The sequence below is a fragment of the Somniosus microcephalus genome, chromosome 13 (assembly GCF_052327205.1).
Source record: "Somniosus microcephalus isolate GS21.2 chromosome 13, FLI_Smic_1.0, whole genome shotgun sequence".
Taxonomy (NCBI): Eukaryota; Metazoa; Chordata; class Chondrichthyes; order Squaliformes; family Somniosidae; genus Somniosus; species Somniosus microcephalus.
In genome coordinates this window covers 150,002,738-150,022,349 of record NC_140999.1, presented here as the reverse complement: position 1 = coordinate 150,022,349, position 19,612 = coordinate 150,002,738, and the positions used below count along the sequence as shown (strand labels likewise).

Here is a 19,612-nt window from a genome sequence, read left to right as displayed (position 1 = left end):
AAATATAGTACTTTGTACAAGAAGCCTTTCAGGGTGCAAATAAAAACATAGGGGAAGTAGCGACCAGAATTGAGATATGACAAACATCTCCACAAGTGAGGTTGGCTGGACAACTCACAATGAACAGAGTTCCAAGTCAAATAGCTTACTGTATAAGTGCATTGACTGGTGGGGAACTTAGCCATGCTACCAGGAAGGTCCAAGGTTCTAGTCTATGCTGAGTTAGTTCATGCTAGTTGAGCTGCTATAATTGGTGACAATGCCCTGAACTATGGGGCATTTGTAAGTGCTTTCATCACAGGACAGAAGAAAATTGGAAAGAAAAATTGAGCATTATATGTCTGTTACATCTAGGGTGGTCTTTTTTAAGGGATGGACTAGCAGTGGGATAGGACTTCTGTTTCATCCCCCCTCAACCCTGCCCCAACCTGACCCAATTCCCTGATCAGTGGTCATTTCCCATGCATGGCAGGCTCCGGCAGGATTCCGTCACCAAGAAGGAGCTAACCACCGCTCCCGAGGGAAATGCCAGTACTGCTGCCACAGATTGGAGCTACAGCCTTGTAGGCTCTGGCTGATACTGAGGCCGACAGAGAAAAGGCATTGGAGGCCAGATTGGAGGAAGAGGTGGCTGCTATAAATGCTCTCCCTCCATTGGGTTACCTCAGCGCCATTACTGCTGCTTCCTGGGTTTAAAAAAAAATTCATTTATGGGATGTGGGCGTCACTGGCAAGGCCAGCATTTATTGCTATCCCTAGTTGTCCTTGAGAAGGTGCTGGTGAGCCGCCTTCTTGAACCGCTGCAGTCTGTGTGGTGAAGGTACTCCCACAGTGCTGTTAGGGAGGGAGTTCCAGGATTTTGACCCAGTGACGATGAAGGATCGGTGATATATTTCTAAGTCAGGATGGTTTGTGACTTGAAAGGCAGCCCCAGGAAGTGGTGCGAGCACAGGTTGACAGAAGGGAAATCTGCCAGGGACCTGGGCTCCACCACCCTCTGCTATTTGTAATTTTGGATGGAATCACAGAGTAGAATCCAGCTCCTAATGTCATTGTGGAGACAGTTCTGGCTGTAGTGTGTTCTGTTTATAACATTTAGTAAGCTTTCAACTAAAGTGTGATACCATTAATGTTATTGCGATATTGTACCAATATAAAAAAGGTTTTTTAATTTCTACTAATATTTCTTTACACAAGTATTATAAAAAAAATACATTTCTCATGTTTCTTATTGTTGTTACAGGACTAGTAAATACCTCTTTTCTAACTCAGGGGCAGAACATTGACTACTCGTCAGGCCATTGGAAACCAAACAACAGAGAATTCCACTATTTACATAGCCTTCCTGAGGGAGAATGAAAGGAATTGAAGATCTGTTCAAGGTGCTTGATTTGCAGCTAATTTGCTCACAATGTTTCGAGAAGACGAGTGAGAACGCCATCGTCCTTAAAAATGTGAACCACAAATGTCAGCATCTCCATCTTGTTGCCAGGAAGCGACAGAACAGATATGGCAGCTGGAGACTAATTCGCAGACGACCAACTTTCATTAATCCCACGCGCTATGAAGTATGTTGGTTCTACACGGAAAGCTCAGGCTGCAGGAAGCATCAGAATCGCTGCACCTTTGCCTGGAGTGAAGAAGAAGCTTTAGTGTGGAACTATGAAAAAAACAACAATACTGAACAAAACAAACTAAAGAAGTTGGTGGCAGAAACAGTAAACAATGGGAAATCATGTTCAGACACAGCTAATCCAAAACAACAGAGCGTTGAGGAAGAAATTGTCAATGAATTTGAAGGACAATTTGTTGAATTGTGTGCAATTTGTTTCTACAGTGTGCCTCAGCAGATAGCCCATCAAAGCAATAATGGCTTGTGTACATCCTCACCACAGCATGGATGGAGTCCATTGTTGGTGCATATCCTTGCAGATAACAATGGTATGAAACAATGCAATGAAATTAGACCAGCCCCGTCTCCAGAAAAAGTGCAGTACTGCAAATATATACTGCAGGGGGCATTATGTCACCATGCTTACAATTATTGCAATTTTGCCCACAGTGAAGTTGAACTGACGGTATGGAAATCAGAGACACGAGGGACACGAGTTTTGAAGCGTCCTATCTTGCTTCAACTATCCCAGCAACTAAATTGGAATGGACAAGAAGGAGCAGAAGTGGTGACAGAAAACAATGTTCAATTCTATTGTCGAGTCTGCCTGGTAATCTTTTCTTCTCAGGATAGGTTTGAGAATCATTGTTCATCCATAGAACATGCTCAGATGGTCTTGAAAGACACTACAGTTGTGTGGAAACACCGAAAACCACCCCTTAAAGTCAAAACATTTCAGTTATGTTCAAGGTAAATGAAATTTTAGGTATTTACAAAAATAACACAAGTGAATGAATAATAATTTTATAGGACTATATTCATTCTTTCTGGAATATTGTAAGTAATTCATCTGCTGCAGAAAGGCTCCTGTAACATTGAGAAAAGTCCTGAATTAGAAATGATACAATTGAGCCTGAAAATCCATGGAGGTTCACGCCAGTCTCCCACTGTAACTCCAACAGTAGACTGGGAGAACCCCCTGGAAAATGACAGAGACCCGGCAAAACTGGCTCTTTGCTGCTTACAGGAGATTTGCCTGCCCCTTATTAGGACAATATCATCAGTGGGTCGGAGTCAAGGGCATACATTAGGAGTTCCCACTTGCCTGGCTCATTTAGAACCCATGAATCTTTGGAGGCCGGTACACGGAGTGAGTCAAGGCAGACCAACCTCCGCATGGGTCAAAGTGGGTCCCACTGATGGGGTCGAGGCCTAGGAAGCAGCTCAGACCCCTGAAGAAAGGGGGCATTTTTTCATGGCTGGGATGGTGAGTTTAGGCAACCTCCTTTCAATGCCTGGTGCGTGTCAGATATTCTTGCCCCATACATGCTCCCACTGACCTTGTAAAGTCTGGTAGCTTCAGTAAGATCTGGATGCAACTGCATGTTGTGAAGAATTTTGGAGCCTTGTGTCACTACCCCAGTAACCAGAACCTGATCAATGTGAATTGATTGCTCTATTGTCCTATTAAAATCAGTCCTCATTCCTAGCACATTAATATCTGTAACAACTTACATTTAAATGATAGCTTTAAAGTACAATTCCATCATAGATTCCTGAGATTTTTTTTTCTATTTATTCTGGATCTTTGCTAACTAGCAGCTACCTTCAGTTCAGAGAATGAGAAAGCACTGCCCGCAGGATGCTTTATTAGTAGACAGCCAAAAATGTCATAGCTAATAAAGCTCTGCCCATTATCCTAAGGAATCTAACACCCAGTCATTTGAATATGAAGCCAGTACTGATGTTGCTGGGATACCGGGCCATCAATGCAAGAATAGTCCCTTCCTTCTTTGGATTTACTGTGCCTTTGCCGGTTTTATAGAGTATGTTTAATGGTTTATTTTAAAGGGTAGACATCTGTGAATTTGGTGAGAACTGCATCTGCGCGCACTCTCAGGAAGAACTTGAAGAGTGGCTAATGCGGTCAGAGGTTACTCAGAAGCGGAGGAAAGCAGCAAAAAAACAAGGGCTGATATCCTATCGGGACAGATTACTGGAGGAATACAGGAACTGTGGGAATGAAGTACTGATTGTAAGATGGTTTCTTTCATCAATAGTTACTTCTGTCTTTTGTCAATGTTATCCAGTCTCCTCGTTATTCAAATGTTCAAAATCTGATTAATATTTCCTATTATTGCAGATGCTTTAATATTATTTATTAATTTGCAGATGTCAGAAGAGATTGATGGCATTGCTATTTCATGCGATTGTGACTTAAGAATACCCCATTACAGCAGAAGATCTAAACTGAAGTGGAACTTCCAGATACAATCACAGGTAGATACTTACTTTTCTTTTTCAAGTATTGTATCACATGGATATGAGATCAAGTATTTACACAGACTGTCACACCTAGACAAGATAAGAAGCAACAATTTTATAGAACACTCACTCATTGCACAGCAGTACTGTGTGTGAACCCAGTTTTGTTTTCATCAAGTACAATAAATAATTAAATGTTCTGGTAAATGAATGGAGTAGCAACTACATGTAATGTTGAATAATCATTCATAGAAACATAGAAGATAGGAGCAGGAGTAGGCCATTCGGCCCCTCGAGCCTGCTCCGCCATTCAATGCAATCATGGCTGATCATCCAAATTCAGTACCCTGTCCCTGCTTTCACCCCATACCCCTTGATCCCTTTAGCCTTAAGAAATATATCCAACTCCTTCTTGAATATATTTAATGAATTGGCCTCTACTGCCTTTTGTGGTGGAGAATTCCACAGGTTCACCACTCTCTGGGTGAAGAAATTCCTCCTCATCTCTGTCCTAAATGGCTTACCCCTTATCCTTAGTGTGTGACCCCTGGTTCTGGACTCCCTGACCATCGGGAATATCCTTCCTGCATCTAGTCTGTCTAGTCCTGTTAGAATTTTATAAGTTTCAATGAGATCCCCTCTCATTCTTCTAAACTCCAGCGAGTACAAGCCCAATCGATCCAATCTCTCCTCATACGTCATTCCTGCCATCCCAGGTATCAGCCTGGTGAATCTTCGCTGCACTCCTTCCATGGCAAGAACATCCTTCCTCAGATAAGGCGACCAAAACTGCACACAATACTCAAGATGTGGTCTCACTAAGGCCCTGTACAACTGCAGCAAGACATCCTTGTTCCTGTACTCAAACCCTCTCGCTACGAAGGCCAACATACCATTTGCCTTCTTAACCGCCTGCTACACCTGCATGCTTACCTTCAGCGACTGGTGCACAAGGACGCCCAGATCTCGTTGCACTTCCCCTTCTCCCAATCTATTGCCATTCAGATAATAATCTGCCTTCTTGTTTTTGACACCAAAGTGGATAACCTCACATTTATCCACGTTATATTGCATCTGCCATGCTTCTGCCCAATCACCCAACCTGTCCAAATCATACTGGAGTTTCTCAGCATCCTCCTCACAGCGCACACGCCCACCCAGCTTTGTGTCGTCTGCAAACTTGGAGCTATTACATCTAGTTCCCTCGTCCAGATCATTAATATATATATTGTGAATAGCTGGGGCCCAAGGACCGATCCCTGCGGTACCCCACTAGTCACTGCCTGCCACTCGGAAAAAGAACCGTTTATTCCAACTCTTTGCTTTCTGTCTGCCAACCAGTTCTCTATCCAAGTCAATACTTTGCCTCCAATCCCATGTGCCTTAACTTTACACGCTAATCTCTTATGTGGGACCTTATCGAAAGCCTTTTGAAAATCCAAATACACCACATCCACTGGTTCTCCCTTATCTATTTTACCAGTTACATCCTCAAAAAATTCCAGTAGATTAGTCAAGCATGATTTACCTTTTGTAAATCCATGTTGACTTTGTCCGATCCGGTCACTGGTTTCCAAGTGCTCTGCTATTACATCTTTTATAATGGACCCTAGCATTTTCCCCACTACCGATGTCAGGCCTACTGGTCTGTAATTCCCCGTTTTCTCTCTACCACCTTTTTTGAACAGTGAAGTAACATTAGCTACCCACCAATCCATGGGTACTGTTCCAGAGTCTATCGAATTCTTAATTGATTTGCAAAGATAACTAGGATAATGCTTCATAATTAATTAATGAGCCAACTTAGATCTTTACTTTTATCATGGAGAACCACTGTTCAAAGGATTTTAAACTTGGTAAAATGGAATGACTGTAATTTCACCAGTTTGAATTTTTCCATTTCCCACACTAGCTATTTCTATGGTACCTAAGAAAAAATTGCTGACAGAAAGTTAACATGCAGGTACAGCGAGCAATTAGGAAGGCAAATGGCATGTTGGCCTTCATTGCAAGGGGGTTGGGGTATAAGAGTAAGGAAGTCTTACTACAATTGTACAGGGCTTTGGTGAGAACATACCTGGAGTACTATGCACAGTTTTGATCTCCTTATCTGTGAAAGGACATATATACCTTAGAGGCGGTGCAACAAAGGTTCACTAGATTGATCCCTGGGATGAGTTGTGGTCCTATGAGAAGAGATTGAGTAGATTGGGCCTACGCTCCCTGGAGTTTAGAAGATTGAGAGGTGATCTCATTGAAACATATAAGATTCTGAGGGGGTTGACAGGGTAGATGCTGAGAGTTTTTTTCCCCTGGCTGGAGAGTCTAGAATTAAGAGGCATAGTCTCAAGATAAGGGGTCGGCCATTTAAGACCGAGATGAGGAGGAACTTCTTCACTCAGAGGGTTGTGAATCTTTGAAATTCTCTACCCCAAAGGGCTGTGGAAGCTGATTCGTTGAGTATATACAAGGCTGAGATAGATAGATTTTTGGGGGCAATAATTGGCTCGTGCCCCCTTTGGGGCAATAACTTCGCCGGGGCGCTATTTTAAGCGCCCTGAAAATGTTAGCGCCCCCGTGCCCGAAATTGAATGGTAGCACTCCAAGCAGGAGGCGGGGTGCTACTGGAAGCACTCCCCCTCCCTCTTGAGGCGCTCCCATTCAATATCGCGGTGCTACGTGCAACAACGCCACGCACGTCGGCACGTAGCGCCGCGGTACTGCAGGCCTCCCTCCCCTGATTAAAGGGGAGGGGCCTAGCACAGCACGCACCGGGGCCCTGCTGGACTATCGGGGAGAGGGGTGCCGTCAAAAGATCCCGTCACTCAAGAGGAGTACTGGGCTGATGGATTGCGGCCGGCACCCCGCAAGAGGAGGCGAGAGGAGGCAGGTGCTGGCAGGCGGCCCAAAAAAAATGGCTGCCCAGCATCTGCCCTTTAATTTACGCCACCCTGGCCACAAAAACGCCACCCTGACCCTGTCGGACATAGTGTCAAGGGGTGCGAGTCAAGTTTGTGGCCGGGGCGCGAGCAGGGCACTGCGCATGGTGATGATGTCATTACTGGAGGTGCAGCGCTGCGGGGCACTACCGGCTGCCGCTGCCGCGCCCAGGCGCTAAGTGCTTTGCGTCCCCTTGGGGCGCTAACGGGAGGCGCAAACGCAAAGCAAACTGAATTTTTCCCCCTTGGACTCTAGGGGAATCAAAGAATATGGGGATTGGGCGGAAAAGTGGAGTTGAGGTCGAAGTTCAGCTGTGATTTTATTGAATGTTGGAGCAGGCTCAAATTGCCATATGGCCTACTCCTGCTTCTAATTCTTATGCTCTTATGCTTATTACAAATAATACAATAAGCGTGCACATATGTGTGTACATATACATATATAAGCTCCCTCTTAAAACTTAGATTAAAAGGGTCCCATCCAGCAGTAGGGCTTTACATTTGGCCTCAGCACCTTGGGTTAAGAAGGGAAAATCATCCAGGTTTCCTGCTCCTGATTGCCATTGTGTGTATGTGTTTGTATAGTCAAAGAACGTTGGAGAGTAGGAAGGGGGCAAACAGGAGGAAAAACTGACAAGAAGTTAGATTATATATAAAAACTAGAAGGGAACATTTGATAGAATGAAAAACTATATCACTAAGTTGTCCTTGTACAAATTGCTCATCGGAAATACGGTTGTGCCAGATATCTGCCGTTTCTGGAGGTTTCCTTGCCTTGTAAAGGGCAGACCAAAGTTTTCCCTTTACAACGCAAATGATGGCAAGGTGGACAGAGCCAAAGGCATGAACTTCCTATGCTAGGAATTCCTGCTCCTTAGCCTCAGTCAGGATCTGGCGTATCCCCACATTCAAAGCATGTGCGGCACTGCTGCCCACCATTGCCCCCTCCCCCCCCCAGTCAATGCCGCTACACTCCCCATGATCTCCGCCGTAACCACCCCCGATCAACACCAACTGCTACCTTTCCTCCCAGCCACTGCTACCCTCCCATCCTAATTACACCCCCTCCCCGATCGCCCCATTCCCGGTTGCCCTGCTTCCCGGTCGCTCAACTTCCCAATCGCCCCCCTTTAACCACTTAACCGACTCACCTGAGGGCTGCTGCTAGCGTTGCAGTGGACCAATCTTCAATTGCTCTTCGCCGGCGAGCTGCCTGGGGACATCTATCAGGTGTCTGTAGCCCACTAGCTGAGTGATAGAATGGCCGGAGGCCCAATATCTGATGCACCTTGGGCCTATGCATTTGGTACAGAGTTCACTCCCTGCGTCCGGCCCCCACGTGCCCAAAAATGGCCGCACCCGCATTTTTAATGGAGACAGGTTCCGGTGGAGTTCCACAGGGATTGGTGTTGGGACTGTTGCTCTTCACAATCTTTGTTAATGACTTGAAAAAGGTATTTGGGGAAACTGTTCGCGAATTTGTGGATCACATAAAGATTTGTGTGAGTGTTAGCATATTAGAGGAGAAAAAATGACTGTAATCAGATCTAAATACAATGGGACAATGGACCTACATGTGGCAGATGTCATTTAATATAGATAAATGTAGTGCTATGCAGGTGGGTAGGGCTAATGCCAAGCATGTGTACACCATAAAGGGTTCCGAACTAAAGACTGTTGAGCAGGAAAAAGATCTAGGTGTTCGAGTACATGAATCTATAGAGGTTCATGACAAGTGCCACTAGGCTATAGCAAAAGCTAATAGAGTATTAGAATGTACTGCCGCTGGGGCGATCCAATATAAAGCAATAAGCACTATACTATCCTTTTATAAGACCCTTGTTAGGCTTTGCCTAGAAAACTGTGTCTAGTTTTGGTCCCCTACCTGATGGGTGTTATAGAGGCCCTGGAAAAGGTTCAGATGAGGGCCACCAGATTGATACCTACGTTAAAGGGTCTTAGTTACCACACTAGGCTTAGAGATCTTGGTATTTTTCTCTAGAAAAACATAGACTTTGGGGATAAAAACCGAGAATGCTGGAAATACTCAGCTGGTCAGGCAGCACCTATGGAGAGAGAAACAGAGTTAACGTTTCGGGACGATGAACTTTCGTCAGCACTCAGAATAGACTTCGGGGAGATTTGATTGAGATCTTTAAAATAATGAAGGGACGAGACTATATCCATGCCAATAGACTATTTGAGTTAGCTGGGTTGGGGAGAACCAGGGGTTGTGCAAATAAATTATGTCAGCATACAACTAGGTTAGATGTCAAGAGGTTTTTCTTTTCACAAAAGGTCATCGACCTTTACAAGTTGCCAGCTCGTGCAAAGTAAAAAAAAAACTAATGACTGACTCTGATTCTGAAATAATAACTTATCCTGCGGCAATAAGACCTCTCAATATATATTATGACATTTCTAGTGTTACTGACATGTTAACAGCAGGAAGTACAATAAATTACTATAAGTGGGAGGAGTTTCAGAATCAATCATCTCCAAATATTATGAACATAAACTTGACTTTTTGGATCAACTACAAGAACTAGATGCATTAGAATTTTTTTTTACTGTAATCCAAACCAAACTTGGGTTCTCTCACTGCTAAAAGATAATACAACTAATGATAAAAAAATCTAATACATATTGAAATAGGACCGAGGCTGGTAAATTCTGGGTAAAGGCTTTTCCAGTCACTATACTCTTTGGACTTTCACAAACACAGATAGTGCTATTTGCATTGTAAACATGGGTGAGGCCATGGGCTAAAGTCTGAAACATTTTGAAGTTTATTTAATAGAGTAAGCATGATACAGCACACTAGTGATACACAGGTTCACGCAGAACTAAACAGACAAGCAATATACAGGAAACTCTCTCTTAACCGGCAAAATTCAGGAGTAGGTTCAGGTAAGTTTTACTATATATTAGTGGCTGTGTAACCGGGGTTCCTGGATCTGTGGCCATGTAACCGGGACTCCTGCACAAGTGCCGTGTAACCGGGGTTCCTGGATCTGTGGCTGCGTAACTGGGGTTCCTGCACAAGTGCCGTGTAACCAGGGCTCCTGCACCTGTGGCTGTGTACGGAGCTCTCGTACCGTGGTAAGTATACCTCTCTTTAATCCGGACTTTTTGATCAACCGGCACCGCGTCGGTCCCGTCGGTGCCGGATAAAAAAGAGCTTCTGCACTGTGGAATTTTCAGCAAAAAGCAAAGCGTATTCTTGTACCCATGCTAGTTAGTTCAAGGTAAACAAGGATGACATCATTCTAGGCAATGGGGTAGCGTTTCCGCTTTGGGCACAATTGGCGATCTGGCCATAAATTGCACCCAGAATTGCATTAGTTTTGAGAAGTGTTTTTTGTCCTTGAATTTCCGCTCAAATTCATTTACATATCAGCAAACGTAAAATTTGCCATGAACCAGCGCAAATGGGCAGCGTTTTAAAATGTAATATAGCTGAAAATGGGTTTTTCCCAAAAAATAAGCATTTTTAATCACAGTGTCAATCCACCACCTGTGAGTAATTCGACTGAAAATGACTTTAAAAATATACAGAACCATTTGCTAGTTGTATCGGGATACAGTAGTCAGTTTCTTAGCAAATTAAAAAAAATCACATTCAAAAGCTTTTAAAACATGCCTATTAGTGTCCTTGTGCCCAAAAGAACCGGCTTAATTTTTAGAGCCTCCTCGGGGGCCCGCAAACGAGCGCAATTAGCGGAAACTTGCAGTGGCGATTAATTCATCCTGGGGGCATGGCCAGTTTTGTGGGCGGGGCTGGCTTCTGGCACGATGTTGTTTAAACCAGCACAAAAAATCGCGGAAACTCGATTTGCGCTGAATATAATTTGCACTTAAAATTAGCGATCTTTTGCGCGGGTTATGCCAATTTTAGCCTAATTGTGCCAAAAAAAAACAGTGCAAACAAGCGGAAACGCTACCCCAATATTTCTAAATGAATAATGAATTGGCTTCTACTCCACTGAGGAACAAGTTCTTGACGGGCAATTTCTATCTAATTGCAGTTTATTACCATGTACTGAGTTCCCAAACGACAGTTTTGTGGGTGGGGCCGACTTCTAGCTCTGGAATTCCCTCCCTAAACATTTCCGCCTCTCTGCAACTCTTTCCTCCTTTAAGACACTCCTTTAAACCTATCTCTTTGACCTCTGCCCTAATATGTGGCTCGGTGTCAAAGTTTGTTTTTTGATAACGCTCCTGTGCAGCACCTTGGGACCTTTTGCTACGTTATAGGTGCTATATAAATGCAAGTTATTGTTGTTGTTGCTTTATTTGGAAAATTCTACACAAGCTCCTCAGTGAAATCTATCGTAGTCCCTTGTGATATAAAATCACTACTATTGCTTGTTTTGCAAGCATGTTACTATTGTTTGTTATTCATTAGTTTATTTAAAGTGTAAACTTAAAAATGCTTTCAGTTATATATAAAATATGTTTTAAAAAATTAAACTGTAATTTATCAATCCCCCTACCCATTTTAAAATATGGGGATGTGCCGCTTCTGTTTTAAAAGACCATTTACCAAGCAAGGGGACAGCCTGCTTCATGCATCTGCCAGTGTTGCATGTGATCTCGTTACCAGGAGATAAATAGGAGTGTTCCATGATGACTTCCTTGCTGATTTCTGTATATTCCCATGAGCAGCAGTAGGCCTCTATTTGGTACCTTCTTTCAACAGAACAGCCAAGATTAAGAATTCATCCCATGGAGAACTGAAGACATACATCTACGTACTGCCGCTCTGTAATGCAAGATTTTTTAGACCTCATGTGCTAATAAAAAAGTTCCAGAACCAGACCTAGAATAAATTCCACAAGCACAGCTTCAATGTAAACTTGAACCAAGGTCTAATAAAGTTATTTTTTTTTTTATCAGGCATCTATCTCTTCACTATTAAGTTCTACATAATCTATGAATGGGACTATAGAACATGGGTTGGAATCTGGAAAAATCTTGTAAATTGTCATATTTGTAGTAATAAGGCAGGGCTGTAGCTTAGGTTCACTTTGAAAACAATATAGTTTTCTTCAATGTAAATATTGGGTGTTTCCTTCAAAGTCTTTACTCCAATTTTCTGCCATCCTATCCTGAAGGTGCTGACTCATGCTCGTGTATGGTTCCATGGGCATTGGCTGTCCTCCAGTATCGTACCCAAGTGGCAATACTTCATGTATGAGCCCAGATAGTGAGTGTTGGCAGGCTGTGTGACTGAGAGAGGAATCACAGCCAAGCCAGACCCTGTTCTTACCTGATGTCTACGTGCAGGCATTTTCTGGTAGAAGTCACTGGCTAGCAATCAGAAGCAGGAGCCCTGCCTCAATTTCCCTCCGTAGCCCTGTGGCACTGAGGCTAGTTAGAGTGCTACTCATCAGACATTGAACCTGAGGCCTACCATCAATGTTCCTGTTAAGCTGCGCGGCCGCGCAGCGCTCTGGAGGTCCCGCGCAGGCTGTTCACCGGCTTTTCTATAAAAAATAACCGCATTTGCGTGGAAATTTGTATGGGCCACGCAGCCCGTTAAAGGGGCCGTGCACCCCAAAAATTTAAAGGGAACGTTGCCTACCAGGTCTGTGTGGTGCTGTTCTACTCCCCGCCTGATTTTCCTTTCCATTAAAATTGAAAGTCCGCCCCCTTTCTTACAACACAGAATGAGGCTCCAGCTTTGATTTCCATTGCCACCCACTATTTGCACTGTGATTGCTTCAAGATGGTAAATTGATGATTTGGACCGTGAAGGCATAGAGCCAGGACAGCATAAGGGGGCGCGATCACACACACACAGCTGTAAGGTTTTTCAATACACAAAGGCCTAGAAATTCAGTGGGCCTTGTGCCCACTTAGCACCTAAAGAGGTCTTCTGCGCCGGCGGGGTTGGTAGCGTGGAAATTGAGTGCAGTGTTAATGGCGGCGGTAGCCGGTAGCGCTGCGCCGGCACCGATGACGTCATCGGTGTGCGCAGCGCCCCGGTTCCGCCCCGATGCCGGCCCGGCGCCCATATTCAGTTGCAGCCGCCTCTTCCGCAGCGGCCGCAAACAACGTTCGTGAAACACGGCCTTCATGCAGCGTTAGTGGGGCGCATAAAGGTGGAGGTGCGGCCGGCCGCTTTTTTGGCGGCCGCCTGCCCGCACCTCCCTCCCCGGCCTCCTACACCACCCCCCCCGCGGCATTGGTGGCTGATTCCCGCGAGCCCGGCACTTCTCCGTGGTGCCGGGCTCATTTGCCGGCAGAATCCAGTGGCGATCTCACGGCTGCAGGCAGCTCCTCCTTAAGAGAAGGAGGAGGCCTGCAGTACCCCAGCCTGCCGCACCGCATCGGGTGGCGCAGCGGCAGCTGGAGCGCTGAAATTCACTTTCAGCGCCCCAAGCGGAGGCGGGCACACCCTGGAACAGCGCCCGGTTCCGACTTGGGGCGCTAAAAGTGAATTTCTGGCAGGTGCAACGGGCTCCGGGCGCTGCGCAAACTTTTGGGCGCAACTGAGCTGGCTGGGCCATACCTAATTTCTAGGCCAAAGGGTTAATTCATTTGAATGTCTAAAGTGGCCATTATGCCACCACAGAAGCTGAACAGCTCAGTCTCTTAATTTTATGACTGCAACCTTTCTTTGCTTTCGGTGTTCCTCTGCTTTTTGATCATTTGTATTTTTTGGTGAAATTTATGGTTATCAAGATGTCAGTGCTGGAAAATGGAAGACTTTCCCACTTTTATAATTCAGTGTTGGCATTGAGTACTCCCAGGACAGGTATAGCACAGATAAACGCAGAGTAGAGTTCCCACTTCTTTGCCCCAGCAATGTGCCTTAATCCTAATCTCAAAGAAACACCCTCTAATGCACAAGTGGAAGATTTTACATTTCACACAACCATTCTTATGACCTCTCTGAGCGAGGCTGCTAATTTTTGTTGAACTGTGAGCAGTGCTTCTGTGTGAATGATTATAAATGTTGTCAGACAGGCTGCTTGGTTTGTATCTATTTATTTAAAAAAATGTTGAATCTCTCAAGTCTGAATGGAATGAGAAATATCACTGATGTTATTTTATTATTATGTGTGCAGAAACCATTGCTGAATGTTGCACTGCTAAAGAGAGAACCTGGTGCAATATTCTGCCTGGAAGGAGAAGGCTTACCAAAGAATTGTTCTAGTGCTGAAGGTGGAAAATTCCAATCGTCAACAACTTCCTATTACGTTAGGGTCTCATTTGAAGCTGTGAATTTAGGAATTTATGACCAATGGATTGTTTTCGATTTTGGAAGCCGACCTCTGCTTGTCAGGAAAATTTATGTCAGTAAAGAGGATGTTCTCCAAACACCTAAAAACCCGAGCAGTGATTTCCAATTCGCCAATCTAGAGATGTGGCACAGTGGCAATCGAAGGATAGTGCCTTGCACGGAGAAAACCGAATATGAGCTTCTGGTGTTGCAGAAATACAAGCCACCTGCTTTGTCATTGGAATATAAAGTCAAGGACATGACAAAAATTCCAATAACACCTGATAATTACAGAGAAAGAATGCACAATTTCCTGTACCGAGAGGAACAAGCAGAAGCAGACATAGTTTCAAGGTACAGTATCTGACAAGAAAGCTGCTCAGATGGTATAAATAAAGTCCCATTCAAGCCCTTTATATGTAGAGTCAGAATTAGACAGTCGGTAAATTTGGATCTAAATAAAAGAATGATGTTACCCTTTTCCTGCAGAGGATGGCCTCCTCTGTGACGCTCATTGTGTTCAATCTTTCAACCCCTGCAAGACCTTCCAGATCATAAATCTTATTTGTCAGACTTCTTGCATTAATGCAAGCATGGCGCCAATGATTTATACCTTTCCCATTTACTTTATTGCCATTTTTACTTAGTTCATCTCCCCCAATTAGAATAATATTTATTAATCTTTGATTTGTGATTTCACTGGTACACCTTAAGGTTTTCTCCAACCGGTACTAGTGTTCTCTTGCACCTACCGCAACCGCCCCATCATCTTTAAACACTCCCCGTCTATTCTATTTGCTGTGCCAGCAAACACCTCTACCCCCTTTTGTTTAGGTGGAGTCCATCTGGTCTGTATAAGCCTACCCCATTGTTTGAGGAACCGAAACCCTGATTCCCTACACCATGAGTTGGTCTGCCTAATTGCCCTCTGTCTCTCTTCACCAGCACGTGGCACGGGTACTATTTCAGAAAAATGAGGTGCTCAACTCGCCAGGCACAAGGAAAATCTGGGCTCCAAATTTCCTCAGGTGTTCCACTGGACTCCCCCTTTAACTGATGGCAGACTGGTGGAACCCACTCAGTTGTGCTGGTTCTCCACCGTTTCCAGAATTGTCTGGCCTGGCGTGTAAGGGGCAGACACTCTGCCTGCCCTTAACAAGGCAAATCAGCTCAGGGGGACGGAGCCAGGGATGGAGGCTCCCTGAGCCAGGAGTTCACACTTCCCAGGCTCATTCGGGACCCAGTGTAGTATGCCCAGTCAGATAAAGCTTTGGTGGGGTGTAAATGAGCTCCACTGAGGGGTTCATGCTAAGCTGGCAGCCTGGATACCTGATGAATGAACAATATTTTTTTGCAGCTGAGGAGATGGGGAAAACGGGGCCTGGGCACCCCCCTAGTAGTGGGGCAGGTGCCAGGCTATCTGGCTGAGCCAGATTTGCTCCTCTTGTGGTGCAGGTACTGTGTGCCCCATGCAAATGCCAGTGTCAGCGAGGGCACCACGGCCGGAAAACGTGGCCTACATGAGGCATAACCAGCAGTCCTTAAACCCCTGAGAGACTCAGAGGTCCATGTACATAGATCATTAAAATATCATGGACAGGTACAAAAAATAATATCTAGAGAACTAGAAAACAAGGAGTTAGAAGTCATGCTGCAGCTATACAAAGTCCTGGTTAGACCACACCTGGAGTACTGCATTCAGTTCTGGGCACCACACCTTAGGAAGGATATATTGGCCTTGGAGGGAGTGCAGTGTAGATTTACTTTAATGATACCTGGACTCCAAGGGTTAAATTATGAGGAGAGATTACCTAAAATAGGTTTGTATTTCCTGGAATTTAAAAGATTAGGGGCTGATTTGATCGACGTTTTCAATATATTAAGGGGAACTGAAAGGGTAGATAGAGAGAAACTATTTCCACTGGTTGGAGAATCTAGGACTAGGGGACATAGTCACTGCCCACTCCCTCTCCTGATCACTGCCCCCTCCCTCTCCCGATCACTGCCCCCTCCCTCTCCCGATCACTGTCCATTCCCTCTACCAATCACTGCCCCCCTCCCGCTACCGATCACTGCCCCTCCCTCTCCCGATCACTGACCCCACCTTCTCCCGATCATTGCCCCCTCCCTCTCCCGATCACTGACCCCACCTTCTCTGCGATCACTGCCCCCTCCCTCTCCCGATCACTGACCCCACCTTCTCCCGATCACTGCCCCCTTCCTCTCCCGATCACTGTCCGCTCCCCCTCCCTCTCCCGATCACTGTCCCCTCCCTCTCCCAATCACTGCCCCCTCCCTCTCCCGATCACTGCCCACTCCCTCTCCCGATCACTGACCCCCTCCCTCTCCTGATCACTGCCCCCTCCCTCTCCCGATCACTGCCCCTCCCTCTCCCGATCACTGCCCCCCCAACCAATCACTGACCACCTCCCTCTCCCGATCACTGCCCCCTCCCTCTCCCGATCACTGCCCCCTCCCTCTCCCGATCACTGACCGCTCCTCCTCCCTCTCCCGATCACTGCCCCTCCCTCTCCCGATCACTGCCCCACCCTCTCCCGATCACTGCCCCCTCCCTCTCCCGATCACTGCCCCCGTCCCTCTCCCGATCACTGTCCCTCCCTCTCCCGATCACTGTCCCCTCCCTCTCCCGATCACTGCCCCCTCCCTCTCCCGATCACTGTCCCCTCCCTCTCACGATCACTGCCCCCTCCCTCTCCCGATCACTGTCCCCTCCCTCTCCCGATCACTGCCCGCTCCCTCTCCCGATCACTGTCCCCTCCCTCTCCCGATCACTGCCGCCTCCCTCTCCCGATCACTGTCCCCTCCCTCTCCCGATCACTGCCCCCACCCTCTACCGATCACTGCCCCCTCCCTCTCCCGATCACTGTCAGCTCCCCCTCCCTCTCCCGATCACTGTCCCCTCCCTCTCCCGATCACTGCCCCCTCCCTCTCCCGATCACTGTCCCCTCCCTCTCCCGATCACTGCCCCCACCCTCTACCGATCACTGCCCCCTCCCTCTCCCGATCACTGTCAGCTCCCCCTCCCTCTCCCGATCACTGTCCCCTCCCTCTCCCGATCACTGCCCCCTCCCTCTCCCGATCACTGTCCCCTCCCTCTCCCGATCACTGCCCCCTCCCTCTACCGATCACTGCCCCCTCCCTCTCCCGATCACTGTCAGCTCCCCCTCCCTCTCCCGATCACTGTCCCCTCCCTCTCACGATCACTGCCCCCTCCCTCTCCCGATCACTGTCCCCTCCCTCTCCCGATCACTGCCCCCTCCCTCTCCCGATCACTGTCCCCTCCCTCTCCCGATCACTGCCGCCTCCCTCTCCCGATCACTGTCCCCTCCCTCTCCCGATCACTGCCCCCACCCTCTACCGATCACTGCCCCACCCTCTACCGATCACTGCCCCCTCCCTCTCCCGATCATTGCCCCTCCCTCTCCCGATCACTGCCCCCTCCCTCTCCCGATCACTGCCCCCTCCCTCTCCCGATCACTGCCCCTCCCTCTCCCGATCACTGCCCCCTCCCTCTCCCGATCACTGCCCCACCCTCTCCCGATCACTGCCCCACCCTCTCCTGATCACTGCCCCACCCTCTCCCGATCACTGCCCCCTCCCTCTCCCGATCACTGCCCCCACCCTCTACCGATCACTGCCCCCTCCCTCTCCCGATCACTGCCCCCTCCCTCTCCCGATCACTGCCTCACCCTCTCCCGATCACTGCCCCATCCTCTCCCGATCACTCCCCCCACCCTCTCCCGATCACTGCCCCTCCCTTTCTCGATCCCTGCCCCTCCCCCTCCCCCTCCCGATCACTAACCCCTCCCTCTCCCGATCACTGCCCCCTCCCTCTGCCGATCACTGCCCCACCCTCTCCCGATCAGTGCCCCCTCCCTCTCCCGATCACTGCCCCTCCCTCTCCCGATCACTGCCCCCTCCCTCTCCCGATCACTGCCCCACCCTCTCCCGATCACTGCCCCACCCTCTCCCGATCACTGCCCCACCCTCTCCCGATCACTCCCCCCACACTCTCCCGATCACTGCCCCTCCCTTTCCCGATCCCTGCCCCTCCCCCTCCCAATCACTAACCCCTCCCTCTCCCGATCACTGCCCCCTCCCTCTGCCGATCACTGCCCCACCCTCTCCCGATCACTGCCTCTCCCTTTCCCGATCCCTGCCCCTCCCCCTCCCGATCACTGTCCCCTCCCTCTCCCAATCACTGCCCCCCTCCCTCTACTGATCACTGCCCCCTCCCCCTCCCGATCACTAACCCCTCCCTCTCCCCATCACTGCCCCTCCCTCTCCCCATTACTGCCCCTCCCTCTCCCGATCACTGCCTCCTCCCTCTCCCCATCACTGCCCCCCCTTTCCCGATCCCTGCCCCTCCCCCTTCCCCTCCCGATCACTGTCCCCTCCCTCTCCCGATCACTGCCCCCTCCCTCTACCGATCACTGCCCCCTCCCTCTCCCGATCACTGCCCCCTCCCTCTCCCGATCACTGCCCCACCCTCTCCCGATCACTGCCCCACCCTCTACCGATCACTGCCCCCTCCCTCTCCCGATCACTGCCCCACCCTCTCCCGATCACTGCCCCACCCTCTCCCGATCACTGCCCCACCCTCTCCCGATCACTGCCCCACCCTCTCCCGATCACTGCCCCCTCCCTCTCCCCATCACTGCCCCCTCCCTCTTCCGATCACTGCCCCCCTCCCTCTCCCGATCACTGCCCCTCCCTCTCCCGATCGCTGCCCCTCCCTCTCCCGATCACTGTCTCACCCTCTCCCGATCACTACCCCCTCCCTCTCCCGATCACTGCCCCCCTCCCTCTACCGATCACTGCCCCCTCCCTCTCCCGATCACTGCCCCCACCCTCTCCTGATCACTGCCCCACCATCTCCCGATCACTGCCCCCTCCCTCTCCCGATCACTGCCCCCTCCCTCTCCCGATCACTGCCCCACCCTCTCCCGATCACTGCCCCACCCTCTCCCGATCACTGCCCCACCCTCTCCCGATCACTGCCCCACCCTCTCCCGATCACTGCCCCCTCCCTCTCCCCATCACTGCCCCCTCCCTCTTCCGATCACTGCCCCCCTCCCTCTCCCGATCACTGCCCCTCCCTCTCCCGATCGCTGCCCCTCCCTCTCCCGATCACTGTCTCACCCTCTCCCGATCACTACCCCCTCCCTCTCCCGATCACTGCCCCCCTCCCTCTACCGATCACTGCCCCCTCCCTCTCCCGATCACTGCCCCCACCCTCTCCTGATCACTGCCCCACCATCTCCCGATCACTGCCCCCTCCCTCTCCCGATCACTGCCCCCTCCCTCTCCCGATCACTGCCCCCTCCCTCTACCGATCACTGCCTCACCCTCTCCTGATCACGGCCCCCACCCTCTCCCGATCACTGCCCCACCCTCTCCCGATCACTGCCCCACCCTCTCCCGATCACTGCCCCACCCGCTCCCGATCACTGCCCCACCCTCTCCCGATCACTGCCCCCTCCCTCTCCCGATCACTGCCCTACCCTCTCCCGATCACTGCCCCACCCTCTCCCGACCACTGCC

The 19,612-nt window shown here is 48.7% G+C and overlaps 1 protein-coding gene across 3 annotated transcripts in view; it reads left to right on the top strand.

The window, feature by feature from the left end:
- Nucleotides 1-19,612, top strand: part of helz2a (helicase with zinc finger 2a) — a 192,760-nt gene that overhangs the window by 73,961 nt on the left and 99,187 nt on the right. For all 3 annotated transcript variants that reach the window (XR_015080626.1, XM_086005343.1, XM_086005342.1), the window contains exons 3-6: nucleotides 1,244-2,362; nucleotides 3,464-3,647; nucleotides 3,785-3,892; nucleotides 13,893-14,401. Coding sequence is in view for 2 of the 3 variants with exons in the window: in XM_086005343.1 (XP_085861469.1) it covers nucleotides 1,356-2,362; nucleotides 3,464-3,647; nucleotides 3,785-3,892; nucleotides 13,893-14,401 (1,808 nt within the window). In the remaining variant the exon portion in view is untranslated. The remainder of the gene's footprint in view (nucleotides 1-1,243; nucleotides 2,363-3,463; nucleotides 3,648-3,784; nucleotides 3,893-13,892; nucleotides 14,402-19,612) is intronic.